Genomic DNA, 25601 nt, shown 5'->3' with positions numbered 1-25601 from the left:
ATATTTCTTTCAATCCACTCGAATGGCAGCATATCTGAAGCTTGCTTTACTCATATTTTTGGCTCGCAACACAAAGCAAAAAATTGGCCAAGCGATGACTCTCAATTCAAAATAACTCTGAAGTTGGGTCGCCTGTTAGTCAAGCTACCACTGTACTGTATATGCATGAGCCACAGCGCACACAACCAAGTTCGTGATTTGAGTCGGTCACGTCTGATAAATATTTACTCCCCGCCAAAGATAGGAGGATATGTTCTCTTCGCAGGGTTACACACAGCTTTTCGAGATGCTCGAGTTCGAGGAAAAACACATCAACAACGCTGATGGATCTGACTCGCAGGGCGGTTGTTTGTTCCTTTTTGCTAACATCCCCATTCAGAGTAGATTCACCTCTCCATTTACATAGCTCTCTTTGCCCCTAACTAAGTTTCAGGACAAAAACCAGCAGTCACGTTGAAGCGTAAATAAATTGGATCCCTAATCAAGTTTAATGGTGAATGCAGCACAGTTCTCATGCTCTGTAACACTGTGGGAAAGGGAAACTACAAATGTGAACCTCCAATCTATTTTCCATGAAAAACGGGAACCCCCCCATTAAAAAAATTAAAAATAAAATCTGCAATAGGTGAATCTGCGAGTGCAGAACTGTGAGTATGTGCCGGTCCACTGTAGTAGAGTTTCCTACTACATAATAGCTCCACCAAAATAAAATTCATAATAATACAATGGGTAGTCAAAAAGTAATGAATGAGCCCTGTTATTTTTATTTATTCATTTTATTGGTCATATTTTTTTTTTCATAAATTTTTTCCAAAAAAGAAAAAACAGCGGGTAGTTAAAAACCTTATTTAGATTTAAACTGTTAAAACATTTTGTTTGAAAACATTCCCTTCCTGTTAGCCATTTTGGAAATGACATAGTCATTGGATGTCCTTTAGAAGCAAAAGGCTGTGATTGCATTGCTTGTTTTGTAAGGGGAACCAACAATAAACTTCTTCAAATATTGGAAATTGTTTATGGGGATGCTGCAGTATGCACAGCACTGTCAAATGGCGGGTATCTAGGATTAAAGTTAAATATGATGGTTCAAGCTAAATCTGGGACGGAAAGAAGCGGAAGACTATCCTCAGCGGTTAATCTACGCTTGTGCTACGGTTGAGAAACTGGTGGGTTTCAAGACAACTCACGGACGTACACAAGCAAGCCCATTTCGAGCCTTGTTTGGAGCTCACTGAGTGTCACAAAAATGATGAAAATTTCCTCAAAGGTATAGTGACAGGAAATGAGACCTGGGTTCCAATCTTTTGAAAATGGCGCCCCTTCCAAAACAAGGAATTCAATAACAGCTCTTAAATATGAATCTTAAGTCAGGAAAATTGAACAGGGCTAATTTTTTGACTGCCCCTAATAAATAAATAAACAAACAAATAATGAATCAAGGGAATCAAGTGTGTGGGCGTGGACTGCCACCAGTTGCCCATCCATGCTCGAAAAGTGAAATGCAATCCATTCCAAGAAGACATTCAGATGCGTCTTTGTCTTGCCTCATTGGTCACACAGAAATTAAACCTCCTGCCATTTTAGAGCATTTTGATATTTTCAAGGCCTATAAGATACTGTGATTAATGATTATATATATTATATACCAAACTACCAAATAAAAGAATAAGCTCTCTCACCAGGAAAGAAAAGTTGGATTCTACCTTTTTACGTTCTTTTATCATCCACAGTAGCAAAAAGTACGTTATGCAAAATGCAGCCGTTTCTCCCAGTGGACTCACAAACAGTGCTGATCTCAAAACTAAATTGGGACATCAATGCCATCGACTGGTGGTTGTGCATCAGCAAAATTGCTTCCAAGAGGGGTCATTCCACGTCAAGTCACACACACACAAATATGGTGTGCCCACTAGTTAAAACTTATTATTGATATTGCCTTTTGTGGAATATGAGTTAAGCAGCAAAATCCGCCCATTTTTAGCAGTCTCCGGTGACAGCCATTTTGGCACTTGTCCACTGTCCACTGAAAGTGACACCAAAGTTGCTCAGGGCTCTGTTAACGGCCAATCGTGGCTTAGATTGAGAAAACAGGTGAGCCATGATTGGTCGTTACCTAAGCCCTGAACAGTTGTGATGTCATTTTCAGTCGACAGAAGTGACAAAATGTGAGATGGCAAAAAACGGGTGGATTTAGCTGCTTAACTCAAACGTAATATTAATCAGAATGCCTTGTTTCAACCATACTTGTTTCGAAAATATGTTTGGCTTGACTTCCCCTTTAAAAAAAAACAGATGAGGCCCTCCAAATATGGTTAAAAATTATGTGTGCAATTCCTGGATCCCAAAAGTAGGCGTGGCACTCAAACTTTGACGGGCCATAACTCAAAAATCGTTAGAGCTAAGAGGCTCAAACTTAGAATTTTTTGACATCACGCAACACTGCACGCATGCTGGTCTCTCATAGCTGTGCGGTATCTACGGTCACGACCCGTTTTGGGTTTTTTTTTGGAGGGGGGATTTTTTTCTTATTTTTAAAAATATTTTTATTAAATTCTCTAGAAAACTTCTTGGGCGGCCGTCGGTTTACTTGGGCGACCCGCCCAAGTATTAACATGGTGTGGGAAACACTGACACATTATCATTCAATTGATGTCATATTGATGCTGAATTGACATCAGATGCCCACTGGGGGACAAGTATACTTGTCAATGGCAGTAATTATAGAGCTAACTGTGGATGCCATTTCAACTCTGTGCAATTACCCTTTTAACCAAAGCAGCAGCACCTACCAAGGCACGTAACCAGCATCTCAGTGGCACACTGCATGCATGTTGTCAATGAGATCCTTTTATTTCGTAATCACAACAACATACCACGGCTACACTGGGAGCTTTTTAAAACAATACAATTTACCTTTTTCTTTTTTTAAATACATCAAATTCATATTTACTTGCATGTTCGAAAAAATAATTGCCCACCACTGACTTGCAGTTGAACCCTATGATCACCTAGCTTAGGACACTTCTCTTCTGGGGAAGTGGTCCCATGGCCAATATTTTTTTTTTGCACCATGGACCACGAGGACATATTTTTACGGACCATAGGAGCAACACTGAGATAATCGCGTCGCTGTCACCTCTCCTACGGTGCGTTTGTCCACCGTCTATTACAGTGAATGTAGTTGGTAGCGCCGCATCCAGTTGAGTCAAGCCAGCCGCCAAATCAACAGTTATTCATATGCTACGTAATGCAACACGAGGCTCAACTTGAAAATAAAAGCACAATAAGTAGGACTGTACATTGATAGCAATGCTTCACTTAGCTTTTCTTTTGAAGTTTGCCCATTGCTCCAAGCACGCTCCATTGCGCAAAATTGTGGTGACAGTCTTGAACTGGAGCACATTATTCAATTTAAAGTGCTCATGTGCACTGGCACACTATTTGCACACTTTTATCCACCATTTTTAATGGCATACTGTACTGATGTGCTAATTAGGGCTGCCACAAACAATTATTTTGCTAATCGACTAATCACTAACAGTAGTAACGATTAGTCGACTAATTGGATAATATATAAATCGCGGCAAATCGCAGCAGCAAGCTGCTGCTCTTATAATAACCACCATTCGCTTACAGCTTGAATTCTTTATGTACAAACTAATCATGAAGACAAACAAGACAATAGTACATTCAACTTGTATTAAACTTTGCAACTCAAGCCAGCATTCCTGACATGTTTATAAATAAGGGAGCGACTTAAATTGATGGTGATACTCTGGCCTTAAAATTTTTAGCTGTAATTCTTTAGTGCATTTTGAAATGAAACCAAAACTATACACTATGCAAAGTTGCACTAATACAATAAAGTTGCACTAATACAATTATCTATGAAAATAAAAAGAAGCACTTGTATACTTGTATATTTCACTCTTCTCGGGCACTAAGACTTTTTTTTTAATGGAAGGTAGTGAAATCAGAAGAGTAAATTGGGAAAATGCTCTGTACTAAAGAAAACCAAAATAAACACTTGTATTGGTTTTTAATTTTGTCTTAATTTAAACTTTATCAAAAAGGTTTTGTTTTTCTTCACTAGTGTGCATAATTCAAAAGTAGTAAATTGATCTACACAATCAAAATGTGGTATGCACCTGTAACAAAAAAAAGGAAAGATATGAAATCAGGCATAAGGAAGGACCTTTTTTTGCACTATAACGTAGTATATTCCAACAAACCTAATTATGGGTTTTGTTATGTGATGCCGATGAGTGACACATATGTTGTTTTTGTGCTGAGTGCTGATATTTCCCAGTTCGTGAGTGAGAGAGAAAGAAAGACAGTAACCGTGCGCCACGGGCATAAACACACAGTTTTGGTTGTTAACTGAATAATGGCTGCTTAATCCATAGAAGATGCAACGATGTGTTAGCGTACCAAATATGACATTCTGTTACAGCGTTACATCAAACACACACCGTAACATGTGTGCTAACTGCAGCTAGCTTCAAGGCACAACTGTGCGACTGTCAGATATGAAATCAGGCATAAGCCATAACTTGCTTCCTTTTTTTTAAATGATCCGGCATATCTATTGTGCTGCCACGAAAGGCAGGTTTGCATTGTATTAAGTATATTTGGTGAAATGCACCGTAACTTTCGGACTCTGTTGCCAACACGAATTAGCCCTGACACTACTTTACCCACTATGCCTGTGTTTACATCAGATTGGACCTGGATTACAACCACTGCGTATGTGCGTTGCAGATGGGAAAACAGCCAGGAAGAGCGAGACGCAGTCTTGAGAGAAAAATAATGTGCTAAATAAATAAATAAACAATAGATGCCTTCCTCCATCCACAGTTAAGTATCATACCGCCATTTTGCGAAATCTGTTAAATTGCATGCAGATCCAATATCAACTGATATTCCTATGAATTATTTGAGTAGCTGTGTACTCTCTTACCATGTTTTCGACACAGTCACAGTGGTAACTCCTCCCCTGGAATTATATTACTTAAATACAGACGAAATTGTAAGTATACAAACTTTGTGTACATATAGTGATTATACACGATTCAAGACACAGTGTCATGCCACATGCTTTGTTGTGTGTCTGCATGAGATCACCAGGACAGCCTCTGCGGGGTACTTCTGGTCAAAACACCAGCCATGGTTGGGTGCTCAAGTGGGGACATGTCTGAAACCTCAGACTAAGATCTTGCAAAATCCTCGAGTGGAAGAAAAGAACAAACGCGGCCGGTGCGCGGGAGATTTAAAGAGCCGATAGTGTGCGACAAGCTATTTATGGCTGTAGACTTTGTAGCGTGACTTTGAGGCCTAGCTGGATTTTTTTGAAAGCTTTGTGGCTCACTGCTGCTGACATATTTGTGTTAAAAGAAAGAATGGGGGAGAAAAAGCCTCATTGAAAACATCCAAGGCCTGTTAACAATCAGAGGCAATGTGGTAACACCGACTCGTGTGCTAGTGTTGTTTGGGATATCTGAAGCATGTACGCACAACCCCAAACACATGACACAAATGGAACAGAAATAAAGAGCGGCTTGTTGTGTCCTGGCGGCTCCCTGAAGGTAGTGCTTACAGGGGGAAGCCCGCTCTTGTGGAGATGTAGCTTTTGAATAAGTCGCCAGGACTTAACTGGGTTTCCTCTTGATTCATTACTTGATGTTTAAGGATGGCGTGAGAATGCAAGTAACCACTTTTAATCGTGTTTTCATTGTTACCATATCCCCATTCCGCAGAGGTTTGGGCCTCCCAAGCACTACATTGCGTATGCTTTCGGGAACCCAGCTCACCCCACAGTGCTGTTGGCCTCAATTTTAGGGTTCAAGAAGTTTGTTTTTGAAAGACAAAAATCATTTGTTTTTTCATTTTCATTCCAATTCTCAACTAAAACTCAAGGATTTATTGTTGTGCCAAAGCGGAAAACGCTATTTTGGAACCCCTTAAATCAAACATAATCCTTTACAACACACTTCTCAACTTTCAATTTGTTTGGATTTCATACCACTTTTTTCCCATAGTAAATAATAAAATATGAATAATTTGTTCAACTGCTGCAATAAAAAAGATATATTAATTCCACAGTCTCAAGGGGGGAAATACATTTCTTCTAAATTTGACACATCACAGATAATAGTATTGTTAACAACCCTGCAAAACTTAAATGTTTAAAAACAATCGCTAATTATATAAAAATACGGCTTCAAAAAATGAAAATTGTACTTGTTGTCTCCGTGTGGGCATGTCGTGGGGTTTTTCACACCGTGATGAGAAGCACTAGCCACCAGCTAGCTCACGTGCTAGCAGGCTTTTAGGACTGCTGTTGGCCAGCGTGGACGGGTAGCGGGGGACATTACATTTTTTGTGAGGGCAGGGTGGGGGGCACACTTCAACGTAAATTTGATGTGCTAAATCACCATTTCTGGAAACAACCATGTCTGAATGAATGACTCTCTGCCCGCCCATAACGCCAGGACTGCCCACGTCATCATCAAAAAACAATTGACTGCTATAGTACACGACCTATTCTATGGCCCACACTGCATGGTTAAAAAAAAAAAGCTTGAGGCACTTTTTCTGTGTCGAGTACCCGCTTATTTATTATTAAATGGATGTTTTTTGTCTACTGTGTTTGTAATGATGCAAAAATATTGATATTTTTATCCAAATACACGATTATGTGGTATTCAATAGCTGGAGTCGTAGTTCAAGAATAAAGTGTACAACGTTCAGGGATGATGATTGTGATAATGATAGTTTTGAGTAGTTAAGTTTTAGTAGTTGAATAAATACTCAGTTTTTAAATCAATGAATAATCGTTTTAAGAATTGTTGTCACTCTCAGTCAAAATAATTATTTTTCCATTATCATCCAGCCCTAATGTGTTGCTGTTAAGGGGTTGTGGCAAACATGTCAGGTTACTACTGCTACTTTGTGTGCCCCTGTTTCGAGTTCTTGAGTGCATCAATCAGTTCAAGAGTGTGAGAACCAGAGTGAGAGGGTAAGCCCGAGCGAGCGTGTATACTGTTCGCATTTCGGAATCACTACGGCCAAAAGCGTGCTGTGTTTTGGTTGTCAATAAACGGAAGTTCACTGACTAATGCCTCTGCAATTCATAGTTGATGCAACAATATGTTAGCGTACCAAACAGGATATCGTGTTGCAACATTATCAAACACACACCGTAACCTGTGTTTGCTCATGCTAGCTTCCACACACTGTCCCTATGTCAGAATTAATGCTGTGCTGCTATGAAAAGGCAGGTTTGCATTTTCGGTAAGATTTTCCCTAACCTAACCAAGACTCTGTTGCTAATACTGGTTAGCCATGACACTATTAGCGACAGTGCTTCTGTATACATCATGACACGGATTACCACTATTGCGCATGTGCGCCGCAGACAGCCATACAGCCAGCAGGAAAGTAACGGCGGGAGACGAGATAGTTTTGAGAGGAAAAACAAAACTGCAAAAATAATAATGATGATGGAAACTGTTAAATTAGCCGTCGAATAATTTGGCCACAGACGTAGACGTGACTAATCGACTAACCTTGGCAGCACTACTTAACTGTGCCCCAAGTGTAAAAGGAAGTGAGCCTCTGTTAAACATGAAAACAGAACACTCTATTTAACTTTGACAAGTCTTCCTGTTTTAAATGTGAGTGTGCTTACTTCACTTAACTTCCTGTGTATATTCTTCTCCTCTCACATTTTTTTTCTCTTAACACTCCCCGTGGGGTGAGCTGCTTTTTTCCAGTAAGTGCTGCACCTCATAGATCCTCTTGAATTAAATACGCTTCGTTTTCGCTTCATTTTCCCTGTCCTGTTCTTAACCTTTGCCATGATGAATATATACTTTTTGACTGCTTGTAATTAACTTCTTGAAAGGAGCAATAATATTAACAGGGTACCATCATAACTGGAAAATGATAACATTTACAATACAAGGTGCCTTTACTATCCAGAGTTTCTTGTATAAATCAAAAAAATACTCAGGACTTCAAACTAGTCTACTGTTCTTGTATTTGTTGTCATTTCTTGAACTTGTGAGTGAAAATTGTTCTTATAGTTTTTCTAATTTTTAAAAATTGAATTTGCCTTATTTGCTTTGTATGTTAATATAAAGTAGAGTTTTAATATTGAACATGAAGAGTATTGTTTTAAGAGCGACATTTGAGCAGAGTATTCAGTCCTGCCAAGTTTTATATTGTTAAAAATCGTATTGTTTATAACTTGAAACGACTGCATGTATTACATTGAATAACAATATAGTTGTTATTGAAGATGATGCACATTTGCAAGTGGCAGTAATCTTAACCCCATATGTAGATTCATAACTTTAAAATTATAGCGCCCACATTTCAAGGCATCTACATTATCGCTGAAGGAGCCACTGTGTTTATTTTGGGTCTTGCATACCTGCTAAAACGCTATGTCAAGACGAAACTTGTTCACCACGTTATTTGACTGCTTTTGTTATACTGATGGGTTGAAAATTTGTAAACAATATAATAAATGTAAAAATCAATATCAGGTGATAAGAAAATTAATCGTGATCTTATTTTATTTTTTATTTTTATTTTGGTGGGGGCATATGGCCCAGCCCTAGATAGCAAGCAGTTTTAAGAAAGATGTGAAGACTAAAAGGCGTTTATACTTCAAGTAAATAAACAACCCCAACAATTGGTTGTTTTGTACAAAAAAAACTAAAAGTTGGGTCTAATTGAGCCAATTAGTGTATCGGTCCGTTTTTGACCCAAATTGGGTTATTTTTGACCAAAGTGTTTTTAGAGTGTAGAGTTGCATCTCGCTCTTTGAGGGCAACCATTATGTTGATGTGTTGCTGAAAATGAGTTTGACGCCCCTGGTCTATATAATATTTTATGGTGGCCATTATGAGCTACAGCAAGTATAAGATTTTTTAAATGTTTTTGTTTAGTAGGGGATTGATAATCATCACATTGACGCAAGTTGAACGATTGGTTTTTCCTCTGTGAGGAAGGCCGGCTGAAACCTGATTTCTTTTCATACAGATACAAAGAACGCAGACAGCAGAGAGTAGCTCGGTTTGTTTATCCAAAGGCCAGATGTTACCGTACACCAGTTGCCTGCTCCACCTTTACCTCCACGTACTGTAGATATCGGGACTTGAATGCTGTTTGATCACTCTTGATTTTAAGGTGGATTTTGCTTATCGAGGTTAGCCTGTAGCACGTGAACCCACAGTACAACCTTCTGGGTTCTGGAACATAGACCATGGTTTTAAAGTATGTACTATGCATTAGGAAGAATGGGATGACAGATTACATTAACACTTATAATTCCTTGTTGTGGCATGTCATTTCTGACATTGTTAAAGTGCCGTTTACTGGACGAGGCAGGCACTTTGTTACGATCTTAGGGTATTTTTAGCTGTCAAAATGTGCATTTTTTTGTGCGACCCTCATGAGGATAAGCTATACAGATAATCGATAGATAGATGTTGGAGTTACCTGCTGTTACGTTTGGGCTGGCTCTGTTAACGCAGTGGCAAGACAACAGTTCTTTGTCCCCTCCTCCACTTAAGTCAGAATAAAAATGTTTTTTTCTTCTCGTTTCATCAAATAAGTAAAGAAATCTTTCTAAAGTGCCAACTGAAACGCAGGAGTCAGGAAGCTGCACTCGTCTTAAACAAAAAAAGTCCTTTCCCTGAAACATCTGCATGACACTGTTGTTGAATCAACAAAATAAAAGGATGTTTCCTGTCTGGAAGTCCTGGAGGTAAACTGGGTGATTTGTCACATGACTGAAGGGGGGATTGAACCTCTGGAGTGAGCGACCAGTAACTGTGCTGGCTGCCATTTGCAGCTCTTTCCTTGCACATTTGCGTGAGAAGAGCAATCTCTGTACAGGATCAACTGGAACTAAATGTTTTCAAATCAAGATAATATCCCCCTTTGCATTGCCGGCATGCTTTATACTCGCTCGCAGTCTGGCAGATCGCCAAGCCGTGACTGCATTTCCTCGCCCCACCCCTTCCCCCTCTTCCCTTCTGACTCTCCTTGTGCCCCAGCGACAGACAACATGCTACCACTCTCAAGAAGACTGCACAAGTTGCACATGTAAGGGGCTGTTGTACTGAATTCAAACAAAAATGAGCCATTCATTAACATGACATGAGCGTTTTTGATGCAGAAAAACACACACATGCATTATGTTACAGCTAACTGTACAGGATGTGAATGAAGGCTATTCAGACGACAACTTTAAGAGGACAAGAAATTTGTGTCGGGTTTCGTTACAGACTGGCATTTCCAACTCGTGTCCTGGCATAAATATAGTTTTTTTCTGATGCGTTTCCCAAGCCCTTGTGAATGGGCGATTGTTTTGAAGTTGTGATTTGGATTGTTGTCATGTCAAGGTAACCCTGAGTTTCACCTAAATTCCCAGCAGTGGATTTAACGTAACAATGATGCACTGGCGTCAGACACTATGAATGCAACTCATTCCCAGTCTGACAGCAATGTTTGCCTGGAGTCAAATGTGTTCATTTCTCCAATCCCATAATGGCCCATCATTATTGCAAAGAGGAAGCTGCAGAGAAGAGGGCCTCTTGTGGTGTCAAATTACACTTGGCTTAAAAAAAGACAAAGAAAGTACTGGAAGAAGCTCCCCGGCTGCATGTTAAGTACAAGCTTGTAGTCAAATATGATATACCCTTTTTAGTTGGTCAAAACTGATGAGTGATGGGGCTGTGGTTGGTGGTCATGCACGGCGATAAACAACTCACGGTGGTTGTATTAAAATGTTCCTTATTTGTGTTTTACACAGAACGTAGTGAAGCGGGATATTGCCAGAGGTGGGTCATTTGACTAGAATGAGTCAGACTCACAATGCCAATATTAGGACTTGGGGCTTGCTTATGAAAGACTCGAAACATGATTAGATAAGTCTTGCCTGTTTACAGTTGAAAATCTGCATATTCAACAGTGTAATAGTTCTTCTGTTTGTGAAGGAAAAGTATTTTTTTGCGCTTTGCTTGCAAAACAAGTAACTCACCACCAGCATGCTATGAAGCCTTAGTATTAATATTATGGTGGGAGATTCTAAGCTTGGTACATAAGAATTATATTTTTGATGAAATCAGGAAAAAGAAAAGTGCAACATGTAATATTTGCATCTGGAACAAATATGACTCCTAACTTACTCTCTCAGTAAAATAAAAAACAAATAAAGGTAAGCTACATCAAATTGACAACATTAAAGGGACGGTGGGTCTGGGATGGCCATTGTTGGAGTTTTGTAGGTCTGTAGTCCATAAGTCCAATCAGCAATTTACAAAACAACTACTTACTCAATGCATGTTCGTTTTATCTTTCAAGACGGTATCCAATATAAATAAAGACTCACACAAATCGATTGCATTTTCTCGTCAGTTTTCTTTACCATCTCTTAAGTTCAGGAATCATACAATGATCAGATCTGGGCAGCTTTTCCATCCTCGCGAATGCTCTCACCCGAGACGGGCGAGGGCAGAAAAGGGGCGAGGTCTAACATGCAGCCCTCACATTTATTCTCTTCAAATCTAAACATAATGTGGGTTGGTCTCCTCCCTGGCTGGCCCTGCCTATGGGGCTGATCTTCACCAGCTGGTCCCATGCTCAGATCAGGGCACGCTGACTCTGAGACTTTGAACTGATTATGCGATGTGTAATTCCCAATTTGGTTTTTGGTTAACCTGTTGGCTAATAAAAAGCCATTCATATAGATTTAGATCCTTCACCATGTTTTCACTAACAAGTTCATTTTGTATATTTTTTGATCAGGAAAATGAAGCGTTGTCATTTTCTATTTTATCAATAAATTGTGGAGAAATTAGGAAATAAGTGACTCCGTGAATAACGCCTCTTGTTAATGAGGAGAATGGCCGCGCCCCCTACCGTTCTATCCTTGTTCGGTCGGAGTCACTGGAGGAACCGATTACAAACTCTCTGTAACCCAGTGGATATTGAGCCAAAGCATTCAGGAAAGCTGATATATAAAGAGGGTGCTACATCTCCATTGGAAATCATTGTACGTTCATTGCTTATAACGTCGAAAAACAGTGATCAATTGGCACCAAAATTTATGTGGACATCCTTACTAATGACCACTTCAACATATCAAAAGGATTAACCTCCCCATGGCTGATTTATGTGAGAATGAGGAAATGTGGAAGTGAGCACACACTGCTTCTTGCTAAAAAAACAAACAAAAAAAAAAACACTGCTTCTTTGCAACACACCGTAAAGTAACAGCCGAAAAGGTACGTTCCAACGCGGCCACGCTCGGCTGTGCAGTCAGCCTCCTCGCTCTCACGCCAGCTTCACTCACGCCGAAGCTGGCAACTGCAAGCGGTGTCGGACAACACACGCGTCTGCTTGGGAGGCAACCCAAGACGCAGGCTCATGATCACCTCCACACGCTGAGCGGACAGTAAGGAGCTAATGTTGTTGTGCTAACTCCTTTTGTTTTAACGGCCTGAAGCTAGTTGTTGCTATTAGCTATACTGTTATCCTACTGTTAGCTGGGGAGGGGAGGTAAAGGGGTGGATAAAGATCCATGCTTGCCTGATTGCTTGCTCACTGCCAGTCGTCGTCTGCCTCCTCAGAGTTGACACGAGTTTAGCGTCGCTAAATGTCTGAAATATAAATTAATTGGGGTTTGTGTGCGCATTCATGCTCTTGTCCGCTTCAGCCTGTGTAAGTGGAGAAGCGATCGCCACTGTATTTTTGATTTTGTGGTGATGATCATGATGAGATCACCTTTTATGTCTATAAATCCAAACTATTGTGCACAACACTTTTATACATTCACAGGTTGAAGTGGACAAGAGTAGTAATGTGCTTTTTCATTTTGGTGGCGATCGGTCGCCGTTTTAGACAACAGAACTGGCAAAGCGACCAATATTACAACGCTTGGCTCCCTCTCGTGACCTGGACAGCTGAGACCGAAAACACGCCCCAAAAAGCAGTGGGGCAATTTGTTGTAAACCTAATCACAAAAAAAACCTTAAATCACTTCAATCAGTCTTTTGAGGTGGGCATTTTAGTACTGATGTCATTTTTACATGCAAACCTATTATATAAGGGACAATGTTAAGCTCATCCAAGTGGATCTTTAAGTTTCAAGTTGGTTATGCGTTTAAATTGAGTCAGTAGGTCTAATAGCAACATTGAGCCAATAAGTGCAACACACAAATGCATTAGCCTAGCTTTACATTACTCATGGTTTCCTATGTTTGGTACTACAAATAGGTTAATAAATTACAGTACATCCTGAATAAATGACAGAGATGGCCACTTTACCCTATTTTGCTTCTTTGTCCTCCGTCAGCGACCTGGACACCCTTCCATCATTGTCCCTACGTCGTTAATCGTAAAATAATTGTTCTCCCTCCCTGTCCGTCCTCGTCCTTTTAAAGCGCGTCAGTCCTTACAGTTGACCAATCTGTCCCCCCGGCCCAAAAAATAAAATAAAAAATAAAAAAATCATCCGTGCATGATGCCGTGGGAGAGAGGCTAACGGAAGAGGTTTCATAATTCATAAACATTATATAAAGTTCATTAGCTGGCTACTTTCCTATTCACATCCACTTAACTTATGGGCACCCACTTCTCGGTTAACAGTTTGACGAACTACTTGCCACCATACATTGTACGTGCACTAGTCCCCCACACTGTTTACAACTGTTTAAGTGTCAACCAAAATAGCATTTAGCTGCTAACACAACCACCGCCGGTCACCACACTGACTGGAAATGTGCAAACTTTTATTGACGGAGGACGAGTGCTCCTCCTTTTGTCTGCTTGAAGCAAAGTGAAGACCCCCCCCCCCCTCCAATCTCAACCTCCCAACCCAACCCCCCACAAACTTACACAGTGAATATGCCAGATGTGCTCACTGGCTGCCCACAAGTGTATATTCTTTCCCCGATGGTATTCCCACTTTTTACAAATAAATTTATGGTCAATGACACTTATCTTAAATTAAGTATGCGGATGACATGTCCTTAGTTGGCCTTCTTCAAAAACAAGATCCTGTAGGTGAAGCAACCTACCTGTCTTATACTCAGACACTTCAAACATGATGTCACACTAGCTGTCGGGAAATTAATGTGGCTAAAACAATAGAGCTTGTTATCTGTTCAAAACAAGATTTGAAAACGGAACCAGTTTTGCTTGATGGTCAGCAATTTGAAACTGGATAACTTTAATTACCTTGGCACATTTTTAGACTCCCAGCTGAGCTTCTCTGGAAACACAGAGTTTATTTCTAAGAGATGCTCACAGCGTCTTAATTTCCTCAGGTAACTCTGTGGACTTGGAGTTAGTCAGCAGATTTTGGAGCTTGTCTATAAAACTATGGGTGAACCAACAAGTTTGAGCTTCTAAACTCTGGGAGACGCTACAAAGTCCCTCTGGCAACTAAGGAAGTATTTAAGAAATCCTTTGTCCCCAGTGCTTTTATAATTCTTAACTCTGCAAAGTGACTGATATGATGCAGCCCACACCTATGACAGGAACTGCTCTTAATAATTCACGGTCAGTGCCAGTGGTTATGATTTTTTTATTTATATGTATCCCGTTGTATTCTATTCTATTCTAGTCACCATTTATTTAGAAAAAAAACATTTTATATAGAAAGCACAATTAAACGAATAAAAGAAAATTAAAATAAAATACATAAAACCACACAAATATTCATCCATCCATCCATCATCTATACCGCTTATCCTCACAAGGGTCGCGGGGCGTGCTGGAGCCTATCCCAGCTGTCTTTGGGCAGTAGGCGGGGGACACCCTGAATTGGTTGCCAGCCAATCGCAGGGCACACAAAGACAAACATCCGCACTCACAATCACACCAAGGGGCAATTTAGAGAGTCCAATGAACTTACCATGCATGTTTTTGGAATGTGGGAGGAAACCGGAGTACCCGGAGGAAAACCACGCAGGCACGGGGAGAACATGCAAACTCCACACAGGGAGGCCGGGGCCGGGATCGAACCCACGACCTCTGAACTGTGAGGCGGACGTGCTAACCAGTCGACCACCGTGCTGCCCACAAACTTGTATTGTACACATTTTTTTTTTAACATCCATGCTCCTCTTACGGTGCAGTTCAACAGTATTTGCAGTTTTTACATCAAATGCTAAGTCGTAGCATTGCTACCAAAGTTCCCTCTAATTTTCTAAGTGTCTGAGAATTCTGACAAATACCCTTGCGCATTCCATGTGCGACTGTGAGCAACAGCTGTGCCCATGTCGGCTAAACCAGTATTAGACCTGTCCAAAACCTGAGATCATAAGTTACACGATGTAGGTAGTAGGGATGGGAATTTCGACTAATTTGCCTGCCGACTAGTCTCAAATTTTATTTGCGACTAGTCGACTAGTCTATAAGCAAGACAACTTGAAATTTAATACATATTGAATTCAAACTTTAAAAATGCAAATGTTTTGTGTATTTAGGGGCTATTTTAGCCCAAACATCAAGGGCAGTTTGTTAATTTAAATTTTATTGCTGTAACAACAACTGACTGAATTAAAGTGAACAATTGAAATAAAAATTGATTTCTGATACATTTGCCAATGCAATGCATGGCATTTATGAATAATGTAATGAGTAATGGTACTGACTTCCAGTCCAGCAGGGTCTCATTTGCCATGTTAGGTGCATTATCATGCACACAGGCGACAACTTTATTTTCTAGTGTCACGTACCCATCACACTCCGCAGGAAAGCAGCCAAGTTTTCAGCTGTGTGTCCTTCCTCCAAGGCGCATGAAGCACACAGCTACAGAGATGTCCTTCGTCCACATACGTTATACACATTATAGTCATGTAAGATTCGGTGGCTATGGACGTCCATCCTTCTGTACTTATGGCCACATAGTTGACCCACATAGCATCTCCTTTCATTTGGTTATGGCTACTCTCGAGTTGGACCGTTATTGTTTTGCGACTTGGCACAACGTACTCACGGGCTCAATATGAAATTTTCAGACCCTTTGCCCTCAACAAAAGAAAGCGACAGCATATCGCGTCATTTTACAAATTAGTTGGGTAATCTTTGCTTTGCGGTGAGCATGACTGCGCCAGTCCGGCTGGAACAAACACTCTCATGCTCGTCTGCCTGGCCCCGCCGCTGTGTGGTTTCTCATCGCTCCGGGAGAGTGGTCTTAAGCGACTTTATGCTTACAAAGCCTACAGCCGACCTTGTTGCCATCTGCTGCATCAAAATACTGCCAAACGGTGCCGTTGTTTTTCGTGGTAGCTTCGACACCTTCAGAATTGACTTTTCTTCCCCAAACTTAGTGTCCCCGCCCCCTACTATGTGGGCGGGGGCGGAGGGGAGCAATTCTCTCTCTTGGTGCTCAGCTTGTTGACAGAGTTAGAGGCGTGAGGAACAAGATGCGTGATACAGCAAATGCGGCGTTTAACCGACTAGTAAAACACTAAACGTTTTACAAATCGTAGACGGTTAAATGGTTAAATGACTAGCGGTGCACATCCCTAGTAGATAGGTTACTAAAAAATTCAAGCCATAAAAAAAAAAATCTAAACTATTGGTCAGTCCATGTGTGTGTGTGTTATTTTTACAAATTATGTATTTTGGAGGTACAAGGTTTTGGCCCGACACCAGGAAAGTCACTCCTGAATACAAATTGCAGGACCAGCATTGTTGTTGTTGTTAACCAAAACAACAACAGCATTGTTTTTTCCAACAATGAAAAAAAGTGCAACTTATAGTATGAAAAATACGGTACTCACAATCAAGTGACTTGATTCGGACTGGGTGCAAATAAAAAAAAATGTGATCAGGACTAAGCAAGATCTGTATGTATGACTTAACTTGCTTGACTTGGTTAACGCAAGTAATCACTTTACTTGGCTTGCTTGAAATTTGGGTTGTACTTACCTTGCAAATTGTTGCCACAATAACTTGGGACTTGCTTGAAATTTGAAAATTAAGGATTGAGATTTGCTTGTGACTCACACACGTCTCTCCTCTGGATATTGCTGCAACTGTGTGTACTTTCACAGAGTTGGTGTTCTGGATAATTAGATTTGTGATGTATGTATGCGCTCATGCAACAGGTCAAGTGAGTCTTCAAAACAAAAATTGTGGGGTTGACTTACAGAATCGCAACAGGCTAAAAGGCAGGCAAGTTTCATTGTTAAAATGATATAGTTTGTTGTTGTACCGTTACCAAATTCAACCTGGGCTGCAAATCTGACTTGTGCTCCCTGAAATCTAAAAATCAGGGACTGATCAATTAAAACAAGTTCTCGTTTGCAAGAGATGCTGGCAGAGATCCATGAGGCATCGAGCCCTATCTTGCAGGGAATTCTTGTTGGACATTTGCACCGAGCGGCACCAGAAACTGTCAAGCGGGTTAATAATGGAAAGAGATGGAAGAGAACGTTCAGCACTGGGGAAGAAAACTCGAATGAAAACAAACATGAGGCCCCTGAGAGGCCCACTTACTCACGCGAGGTCTGAATGGAAGGGGAAAAAACAGTAGAGGGACTCTTGGTGGGTTTTCCAGATATGGATTAGGAGCGGCCAGTCTGTATTCAGTTTTTTTGGAGTGGATTTGTTAGAATTGAACCATTAAAGGGATATACTTTTTGTTATTTCTGATGACATTGTACTGTAGCTAGTGGTTGCATTCAGGGGCTGCAATGCAAGTTTGTTTGAGGAAGTGGGTGTCTCCTTCCCTTCAGAATGAGTTGGTGTGACTTGACTGGATGGTCCATTTGGGAAAGACCATTTCCTGGGATGTTCCTGTAGTGGTCATCCGCATCAGGGAAGTTCTCACGTAAACGATTACTTACAAAAGGACGACAAAAGCTATGTACACATGCAGGAAGGGAGGTTTTTCTTTCTTTTGTTTTGTTTTTTTGCATGTGAGACATTTAAACTAGACGCCAGTGAGAGTTCCTGATAGCCTTGTGGTGGCAGCTGACAAACAAGTCAAAGAAACTAAATGCGTTTTATTGACTTAACCTCCCCCATAGTAGATCACACTACCCTCTACCCTACTCCATCTACAGTTGAGGGAATGAAACCTCTGGACAATATTATATTTGCATACATTTGAATCTGTAAACTAAAGAGTCACTCACTAGAGACCAGATCTCCGCTAAGGACACGCAATCTCAAATACTGTATGTCGCTCTGACTCCCTAAAATATAAACCATGATGTACTGTCCTATATTTGGCATTAATGTGCCTTACAAAATCAGTGGTCAAACATTTTTTTATCCACAGCGCCATCTGCTGGATGTGGTAGATCACTCCCACCCTGTGGTCCAAAATAAGTAGACTGTAACAACAAAAAGTGCTAATAGAGTCAGCACTGTGCACCAATCGGCACTACATTGTCCCACTAGGCCTACTGTTGGATAAAGTTGTGTCGAAATTGTTTATTTAGAACAAATGCTTATCAAAATACAAATCATTGTGCTTGGAGGAGGTAACAAACAAAATGATCTCCATGTTTTCCATAAGCTACAATAGTCTTTTGAATTGCAGCCTCATGGGAAGTGTTTCAAGTGCACTGATAAGCAGCTCCGCCCATAACAGCGATGTGCTTACACAATAGTGGCACAAGATGCCAAAGTAAATATGCAGCCGTGAACCTGACGAGTCGCTGGACTCGATGTGCAAGTGGAAAAGCGCTGCAGCACGTGCACTCAAACAAGAACTAGCTCGTACTCAGTTTAAATGTCATTGGTCCTCTGGTTTGTGGCATTGAAAAGAAGCAAGTGGTGAACTATTACCCCTTGTCCTTTACCTCTTTTATAATGTCCTGTCAAAGTGTGGATTACAAGGCGAGATTTTGTCTCAAACAAGCCAAGGCACATTTTTGTTGCTCTCCTGCCACTGAGTGGATAATCACACCAGCTGCACAAGCAGTCAATTGTCTTCTTCAAACTCTGCAACTGCCATGAATAGTAGTGCCACTACGTATCACACTTTTGATGCTTACCCTTATCTCTCTTGCAGCGAAGATAAAGAACAGCACAAGCAGTGGATTTCCTGCAGCCAACGCGCCCAATGGGAACAACTTGGTGTCCAAAGGCTTCTCCGAGGGAGACTTGCTACTCCAGGTAATAGACAAAGCCAAGTCCAAGCATGCTGCCATGTTTCACAACTTATTATCTTGCAGTGTGTTTCTGTGTAGCGTTATACAATCACACTATTAGGTACAGCTGAACAAGGTATCAAGCTCCATTGCAAGCGGTGTATCAAACATTCTGTCTGTACGTATTCGTTGAATATGTTGGTTAGCAATAGTAGGGGTGACAGTAGGGGTGTAACGGTACACTCGGGTGTATTAATACGTTTCGGTATGGCATGTTCGGTCCGGTCCACTTATTAGCGCAAGTTTACGCACGGACGCTGACTGTTTGCATGCGGGAGACGAGAGTGGCGGCACAAAGGAGAGAGCCAGAGCTCGGAAGGTGCCCGCGTACACTGCGGTCTCCTGTTTTGGAACACTCTGGCTTTCCTGTTCCCCATCGCTGATGGGGAAAGGTGCGTGGATTTGCGAGATTTATCATATTGTAGCGTCTTCCATGAACACGCCGTCAGATGTAGTTTAATTATCACGTTTTTATTAATCCAAGTACAACTGCTCGCGCTCTTTTTTCTCTGCTGCTCCACTCACTTGCCGTACGATGCACTCATGAACCTCGGAAACATCACAACTCAGCAACACACAAATCCGACCACAACACAGATAACCCAATTCGTTACAATATGCTGTTGAACATTCAAAGATTTCAATGTCTAAAATGTGTATACAACTTCATAAAGACTTTTAAAAGTTACTGTATTTTTTTTCATTATAAAAATAATTTTAATATAGTTAGCAATAATTGTAACTGTTATTGTATGTATTTTTTTTCATCACGAAAAGTGTATACTGTATATGTACTGTAATGCCAACTTGTCTTTAACTTGAATACTTTGGTGTGTCATAGGCTGTTGCTGCTGAGTGTTTAAAGATTTCAGTGTCTTAATAATTTACAATATTAATACATCTTTATTGTTAGTGTATTTTTTATTCTGGTGTAATTTCTTAGAATATCACCCGAATGGTTCACTTTTATTTATTTTTTCTAAAAAATGTACCATTTACTTGTCATCTTCTCAAAATAAACATATTCAACAAAAATATATATATATATTTGTTTTTGTACCGAAAATATACCGAACCGAAGTTTCCCAAAAACCGAACCGAACCGAAATGTGATTTAGCGTACCGTTACACCCCTAGTAGACAGTAATTATAATTAGTGTTGTTCCGATGCCATTTTTTGAGCATTTTTTTTCTTGTAATTCTAAAGAACTGCATACTCACTTGGATGTAAAACCATTGCTATCATGGCTTGGTCAGACTTAAAAACCTTTGTGAAACAGGAAAAAATAAGAAATAATATACACGAGGTATCTTTGAGAGAGATTGTTTCGGATTCATTACAAAAGCTAGAGGACATTATTATAAAAGTTTGTTTTGAGTATTAGTGACCCATCGCAACAACCTCTGCTCCCAAATCCACTTTCAAAACCAAAAACAAGCAGTAGAAAAATCCAATAAGTTCAACTCCAAAATCCAAAATTGAGCAGGGTTTGTTGTCACGGTCCATTCCCCTTGTTCATGCTCGCTGCCGCTGCCATCGCCGTCGCAAAGTCTTGGTGCTTGTTCACGTGGTGCGTCCTCAAATATTTTATCAGATTTGACGTATTGAACCTGGCCACTTTAGTTCCACCTCTTGCAACTTTCGCACCGCTAATTTTAATGCTCGCTGCCGCCACAAACTCTTGGTGCTCGTTCACATGTTTCGTTCTCAAATGTTGCATCAGGTTTAACGTATTGAACCAGGCCACTTTGGTTCCGCCTCTTGCAACATTCGCTCTAGCTGGAGTTTCTATGTTGAAGTAGTTACATATCGCCAACATGCCTCCACTCACACACACACATGAAAAAGCAGCAGAGAGCAAGATACAAAGCGCTGCATTCAATGTTCTTTACTAGTACAGCAACGGGAAATGGCATCGGCACGTTATTTGTACGTACTCGCAGATACCGATAACAGTGTTTTAATGTGGTATCGTGATACGTCCCGGTACCAGTATCGGTATCGGAACAACACTAATTATAATATGAGAGCGTTTTGTAAAATATATACTTTTTTGACAGTGTCTGTCAAAACCGAGCATTATCTTTGTAAAGGCAGAAGATAAAGTGGCACATGGCACATCAGGAAATGTCTGTAAGTTGTAACTTTTGTAACTGCGCAGGCGCTGAATGGCTTTGTGCTGGTGGTCACGTCCGAGGGGTACGTGTTCTACACGTCGCCAACCATCAAAGAGTACCTGGGCTTCCAGCAGGTGAATGTTCATCTTGAACGTTATTAGCGCAATACGGAATTACGTAGGCTAGTGTCGGCTAACATGGTCTTTCCCCATGCAGTCGGACGTGGTCCACCAGAGCGTGTTTGAGCTCATCCACACGGACGACCGCGCCACGTTCAGGCAGAACCTCCACTTTGCTCTAAACCCACCTGACACAGATGGACAAGGTATGTGGCCTTGGATCTCGCAACATTGTCAGGTACAGGATTTTGCGCGACAGAGCCATTGAATGCAAAAATCAGAACATTTTAAAAAATGGAGATTTTCGGGAAAATGTTTGGAGTGCATTTTTGATTTTCTATAAAGTCAAGTATAATTGATGAGGGTCTCAAAACTCTGACTTCCACAAATGTTCTCTTGGTGGAATGGACTAAAAAAAGTCACACATGTCTTCCCAGATTTTGGAAGCTGTTATAGCTGGAAAGGGGGAATGACTCCACTATTTCTTCACATTTCTCCTACTGTAGGTGGTCTGTTTACCAAAAATCAGGTGTGTTGGAAGAAGGAAACCTTGTAAAACAGGTTGGATAGGGGCTTGGGCCTTGGGACTTGGGCACTTCTGCTTTAGTGTAGTTGTGGAATGTAGTCTAATGGTCCTGGACTAGAATTGGAGTTCCCGGTTGAGTTATCAAAAAGCTTATACAATAAGTGCTTGGAATTTGAAAAGTAAAAGGTTTAACAGCGTCTTTTTTTGTTCTCTTTCTCTAACGGAATGAATAGCTACAATAAGAATTTTGAGCATTACTTACTATTTTAAACACCTAGACTATTATTATGAACTTGAAATGTAAATAACTGTTGCGATCGTCTTGTGTTGTCAGGCCTGGGGGAATGCATGAACACAGAGTTCTACAATCCTGATCAACTTCCTCCGGAGAATTCGTCCTTCCTGGAGAGAGGTTTTGTGTGTCGCTTCCGTTGCCTTCTGGACAACTCGTCTGGCTTTTTAGTGAGAAATCCCATCACATTTACAGTAAATGTCCTAAAAAGTACCTTGATTTAATTGTGCGGTTTACCCTGTCATCTTTGCACCAGGCTCTCAAGTTCCAGGGACGACTCAAGTACCTGCATGGCCAAAACGTCTTCAGGGAAAACGGGTCGCACGGCAAACCGCAGCTCGCGCTCTTTGCCATCGCCACGCCTGTTCAGTCTCCGTCCATTGTCGAGATCCGTTCCAAAATGTTGCTCTTTCAGACCAAGCACAAGCTGGACTTCACACCTATGGGTGTTGACAACAGGTGACACACAACACTCCAATCTGCCAACGTTTTTTTTTTTTTTTTACATATCGTCCAAGAAAATGTGTGACCTGGTTTCTTCCCTGTAGGGGGAAGATTATTTTGGGCTATTCAGAGACAGAGCTGTGCATGAAAGGCTCCGGCTACCAGTTTATCCATGCTGCTGACATGATGTACTGCGCTGACAACCACCTGCGCAGTATGTTGGACAATTTTGATTCTTTGCAATGTGGATTGAAGACTCATCAACTGCTTGCTACTGCTAACTGCAGAACATGGTGTGCATGTTTGTGTGTGTGCGTGTGTGTGTGTGTGCGCGCACTTCACAGTGATTAAAACTGGAGAAAGCGGCATGACGACTTTCCGTCTCCTGAGCAAGTCGGGAAGCTGGGTTTGGGTCAAAGCCAACGCCAAGCTGATCTACAAAGGAGGAAGACCCGACTTCATCATCGCCTATCAGCGAGCTATAGTGTGAGTGTTGCTGTCCTAATAGTTTTACTCCTTGCAGCTCACATACAGTCAAACATCTAAGGTCAGAAACTAAATCTGTACAGGAACGCTGTTTTACCCTCTGATGACATCAGATCTTGAAACAATTTTTCCAATGATAAATAATAAAATGGGGGGAAAAAACAATCACCATAATAACATATGAATCTATACAGGCATGTTTTGCGTAATGTTACTTGACTCTCATACAAGTGTAAAAAACAGTTAACAATTGTTGAGATACTACTGATGAGGTGACGCTAGAATTGTATTGTTGAGGTCGCTCAGTAAAAGAGCAAAAAAAAAAAAAAAGTAGCTGAGTAGCAAAAACTGAGCTATGCTTTTACCTGTAAAAAGTCTACACACCGCTGTTGAAATGCCAGGTTTTTGTGTAGTAAAAAATGAACCCAAGATAAACCATTTCAAGACTTTTTTTCCAACATTGCGACTTACAACATGGTTTCTAAATGGATGCTCTACATCTTTTTGTCATTAACGTGACCTCTGCTTTGTGTGTTCCAGCAACGCCGAGGGCGAGGACTACCTCCGCCAGAGGAGGATGCAGCTGCCCTTCAGCTTCACCACGGGCGAGGCTGTGCTTTACAACACCGGCCCAACCATGGACCTCACCCAGACGCAGTTCAATAAAAAGTTTAACAATAACGATGACATGGACGCCAGCAAGGAGACGCAGATGCCCCGCTCGCTACTCGACTGCTTCCTCAGGCAGGACGAGTCCGCCTACAGGCCAACGCCAGAGGTGCCCTTTCCCGTGGATCAGGTCTTCATGGACAGTCGAGCGCTGGTGAGCGTGCCCAGTAATGCTTGGAAGGACACGGGCGTGGGGCCCGCTTCCAGCGCTCCCACGGTTGTGAAGGAGGAGGCTAAGCAGTCGGTGATGGCTGTGATCGACAGCCTGCAGGAGATGGCGCAGAAGGGCGACTTCTGCAGCGCCTTGGATGACCTGGAGGTGGACGATTCCGAGCTGATGCAGTGGGAGGAGTCCCTCAAGCGCTTGGGCCAGGCGGGCGACCAGCAGGACAGCGTGCAGTCCGAGTTGGATAACGTCCTCATCAACGAGATATTCGACCAAATTGATTCTGTTTTGTTCAAGGCGAATGGTGACGAGTGCCCTCCCGCTTGCCTAAAGCAGGATGCATTCATGCAACCACAGCAGCAGTTCCTGACTCCGTCCCAGGGTGGGATTTTCCCCGAAAGCAACAGCTTCTACACGGCGCAAACCTTAGCGGGATCTGCTCCAGCTTTCAGCAGCGGCCAGAAACTTTCCCACTGCGGACCTCTGCCGGGTCCTGCGAATGAGCACCATTCTGCTCTTCAGCAGTTGCAACTTCAGGACATTTTCAGCCCAGAAATAGAACTGCCAGAACTTATTATGCCTGATTCTTCTGCTGGTAGTGCTTCAGTCCACTTTCCAGGCGTTGGGCAGCAGCAGCAGCAGCAGCAGCAGCCGCCGATTCAACGTCATCAGAATAACATATACTCTGTGACGCCACCCTCGATTCCTTGCAATGACTTTAACAACCGCAATGACCCTACAACTTGTCCTCCTCCGTGGTCGCAGGGCCAGTACAAGCCTCCCCATGCGCCCGTTATGCAAAACGGTCGGGTTGTTGAAAGCCGATCGATGCCATGTGCCGGCCCCTGGCCGAGTGCTGTCAACGGACCGGACCACGCTCAGCAGAATGTGCTGGAGTGCGGCCAGGTGGTCAATCACAGCAGCTGCATGTACGCGCAGCCCCTGACGCTCGCACAGTCCTCCTGCCAGAGGGGACCGTGCCTGGACAAGAGTCCTCTGCAGGGCGACTGCTACATCCAGTGGGGTAGCAGTCAGCCCGTGGTGGGCACATCAGCCATCAGCCAGGAGAACGCCAACATCAGTCCCTTGACGGCGCCGTCCAACACGTCAACGTCGGCGCAAGTATTTAACCTTCAGTGCTACCAGGAATGATATGTGCAGGTAAAAGTACATCTTATCTTGTTGATTTGACCAAATCACTAGAAGTTACGCACTACTTATTGTTTGATGGTTTAGTTAGTTACTTAGTTAGTTAGTTAGTTAGTTAGTTAGTTTCCACATGAAAAAAAATGAAACTGAAGACCAATGTCGATAATTGAAACGCCCATATAAATTATAATACTTGCTTTAAAAACCTTGAAAAAATGTCCTCGGCTGGATCATTTTCAGTATTCTGCCAAATTTGTTTCAGGGTCTATTCATACTGGAGTTCAATTCAATTTTTTTTTTTTTTGCTTTTTTTTTTCCAGTGTGTAGATTTACATGTCAATGTGAACAGTAGAATTTTTTTCACAGCCGACCTAGACCTCTTTTGTTTGTGGATGTAAATGATTTACATATACAATGCAATTGCAAGGTGAACGTGTAA

General features: G+C 41.6%; 1 protein-coding gene across 1 annotated transcript in view; it reads left to right on the top strand.

Moving 5' to 3' along the window:
- Positions 1–25601, top strand: part of LOC147136184 (aryl hydrocarbon receptor-like) — a 50398-nt gene that overhangs the window by 23060 nt on the left and 1737 nt on the right. Inside the window, exons 3-10 of the mRNA XM_086051300.1 lie at positions 19055–19158; positions 21356–21445; positions 21528–21636; positions 22291–22418; positions 22505–22707; positions 22797–22906; positions 23037–23178; positions 23719–25174. Coding sequence (XP_085907426.1) covers positions 19055–19158; positions 21356–21445; positions 21528–21636; positions 22291–22418; positions 22505–22707; positions 22797–22906; positions 23037–23178; positions 23719–25165 — 2333 coding nt within the window. The 3' untranslated portion in view covers positions 25166–25174. The remainder of the gene's footprint in view (positions 1–19054; positions 19159–21355; positions 21446–21527; positions 21637–22290; positions 22419–22504; positions 22708–22796; positions 22907–23036; positions 23179–23718; positions 25175–25601) is intronic.

The sequence above is a fragment of the Filicampus tigris genome, chromosome 14 (genome assembly GCF_054856515.1).
Source record: "Filicampus tigris isolate MCC_2025a chromosome 14, RoL_Ftig_1.0, whole genome shotgun sequence".
Classification (NCBI taxonomy): domain Eukaryota; kingdom Metazoa; phylum Chordata; class Actinopteri; order Syngnathiformes; family Syngnathidae; genus Filicampus; species Filicampus tigris.
Note: the sequence above shows the minus strand (reverse complement) of the source record. Positions and strands in the feature narration are given on the sequence as shown.